The following is a 2,606-nucleotide window of genomic DNA, read 5'->3' on the forward strand; positions in this document are numbered from 1 at the left end:
GATACGGGTGATTCTGATGATGATGCTGGAAGTGACTACACTGTCACAGGGCAGCGAGGCAGCAGGCACATAACAAACGCTCTGGTTGAAGATAATGATCGCATCAAGCTATTGCCAGAGGAACTCGATGTTGTGCGACGCACCATTCTGCATACCGTCCTGCCATCTTGGATTGAGAGAGTCCCTTACAACTTAGGTTCTCCCAGCCACGGCTCATTGAAGGCTGCCGAGTGGTTACTCCTGTATAAGGTCTACTACACTGTGGCACTGATTCCCCTTTGGGTAAAATCTCTTGCAGAAGCGGCAAAAAAAGAAAGCAAAAACAGAGTCATGGCGCTGTTAGAATCCACCTCCACGATGTCTCAAATTGCCCATTTCCTCACTCTTCCAAGTATAAGAGCCGGAGATTTAGCAGAACTGGACGGTTTGATTTTGAGCTACCGACATTGCCTCCACCGGGGCTGGCCCGCCGAACCGAGCAAGCCAAACTTGCATCTCACTCAGCACTTCTCTCAGGTCATCCGCAGGTTTGGCCCTCCCCGGTCAACAGCAGCGTGGGCTCAAGAACGGGTGAATGGAATGTTGCAGAGACTACCCACAAACCACCACCCTGGTTTGTGCTCCCTTTCATTCACGGCTGTCCAGACTTAGAATTTGCGCTGACTCATACTGGATGCCGTGTTTGGCCACAGACAATATACCCAAGACGCTGATGCGCAAGTGGCATATCAATTCAAATTTTGGATTAGTTCTGAACAAAACAAAGGGGCTGGACTCCTTGGAAGAGACGGGGGTGGACAAAGATGAACAAGATATAGCAACCCTCAATCAGATTCTGTTACAAAAGTGGAGACGGGCAGTCGCTGGGAAAGAAGGGACACGAGCCAGGGTGGAGGAGAATGAAGCCACGTTGAACTTGAATCCCACAGTGGTCGTTGTTTGAAGTATTCAAATCAACCGGAAGACCTTCTGCGCTGTGGAGCATCACGAAGGAAACGGAATGTTGGAATTCCATTTGGGCAAGGATCAATGATTTGGTCAGATTGAGAAATTATTCAAATCTGACCAAACACCTCGTCAATGTTGGGTGGTTGTGAAGCCTTTCAAAGAGATATTGCGGAGCAAAGACCCGTATGGCAAATATCCTGATCTCAATTGCTGGGTTGTACTGGCCAATCACGAGGCTTCTGTTGTCATTAACAGCAACAGGATAATTGGGCATGCGGCTATTACACGGAACCCGGCTGGAACATTTGGTGTTTTGGCCAAATCAATATGTGCGGTTGGATTGGGCACTTCGGTGAGTGATTTTGCATGAATGGTGTCTGTTTGGTTGGTGTACAGCATCTGATTGGGATTAATTCCTATGCTTTGTGCCTGTGTGTGTTCATCAGGGGTGGGAAAGCCTGGTTGAAGATTCTTCCTAGGGAAGCATCAAAGGGAAAAGGCATGTCTGCTTGGAGTCTTTGGACAATTCGGGGAGAGTCTGGCCTAGAGAGTCCCGATTCTCCCGCAAGAAACTTTCGTTCATACTTGTACTATCTGATCTCAAACAAAGAGGAAATTCCATTATTACTGTGTATGATGTCTGCTACAACTAAGTTGTTATCTTGAAATTTGCCAGACATTCCACTTATATGCCTCGGTTGCCACATAGTTCATCCTCTTTTGTGAACTCCGCTTGCCCCTGCGATTTTTTGATTTCATACGCCTGCACCCCCTTTCACCATTCAGTTCATCCTGGGCCGCTCATCAGTGTTCTTCTTCTCCCTTGAACAACAATCAGTTGAATCTTCCAACCTCTGCCCTGAGAAGCTTCATGAGTAACACAAATGATGCTCCACCTGAGGAGGCAGGCAGTGGTGCCGCGCCATCCGCTTGCGACAAACAATGGATTTCGGCTCTAGTGGATCGTCTGGTCCCTCAGTTTCAAGCAGGGGAAGCCAGTGCCGGCGCTCAAGCGGCTATGCAAACCAACGCTGACGGCAAGTGCATTTCGCCCCTGAGCATTAAGCTTGTGTCAGCTGATGGACATCTTCCGCATTTGCAGGTAATGGTCAACCGCAGGCCCAACAAGCCCCATTGGAGCTTGTTGAAAAATCACAATTGGACCCAAGATTCGCAGTCGACAATGCCAGGAACGCCCGGAAGCAGGCGGAAGAGAACAAGGGGCAACGCCGATCGGGTCGTTGGGCAAGGGGAATCGCGGAGAAGGGAGCGCTGAGGGAGCACTGCAACATGTATTCAAGAAGTATTCAGGGTTTTGTCAAGTTCTTCCTTGGATATCCGGACAAGCCTCACAAATATCCCACAACTCCAACCACCCAAGAGCTAGCCGACCAATATTGGGTCAAAAAGAGACGCCAAGTGATCCTTGCCCAACTCAACCGAGTCTGTGAAGCTCTATCCGGCAAGACCTCTGCAGAGATTGACCACTACGTTGGGATCGCCGAAAAAGAAATACGTCAAAACACTGTTTTACCACCTTTTACCTCAGCTGTTGTCAAGAATACTGCAAAAGGATGCAAGCCCATCAGCATTCAAACAAAATCCAAAGTCGAAAGGGCCCTAGTGTTGGCAGGGATATCAAGAATGACCTTCCAGTG

General features: G+C 48.8%; 1 protein-coding gene across 1 annotated transcript; it reads left to right on the forward strand.

Annotated features, from left to right (window-relative positions):
* Positions 1-1,819: 1,819 nt before the first annotated feature.
* PtA15_9A334 (uncharacterized protein) lies at positions 1,820-2,054 on the forward strand (the record flags this gene model as incomplete). The annotated part of the gene is made up of 2 exons (XM_053172531.1): positions 1,820-1,989; positions 2,051-2,054. The coding sequence occupies 2 exons, from the start codon at positions 1,820-1,822 to the stop codon at positions 2,052-2,054; spliced, it is 174 nt and encodes a 57-aa protein (XP_053023762.1).
* Between the last annotated feature and the right edge of the window lie 552 nt (positions 2,055-2,606).

The sequence above is a fragment of the Puccinia triticina genome, chromosome 9A (genome assembly GCF_026914185.1).
Source record: "Puccinia triticina chromosome 9A, complete sequence".
NCBI classification, from domain to species: domain Eukaryota; kingdom Fungi; phylum Basidiomycota; class Pucciniomycetes; order Pucciniales; family Pucciniaceae; genus Puccinia; species Puccinia triticina.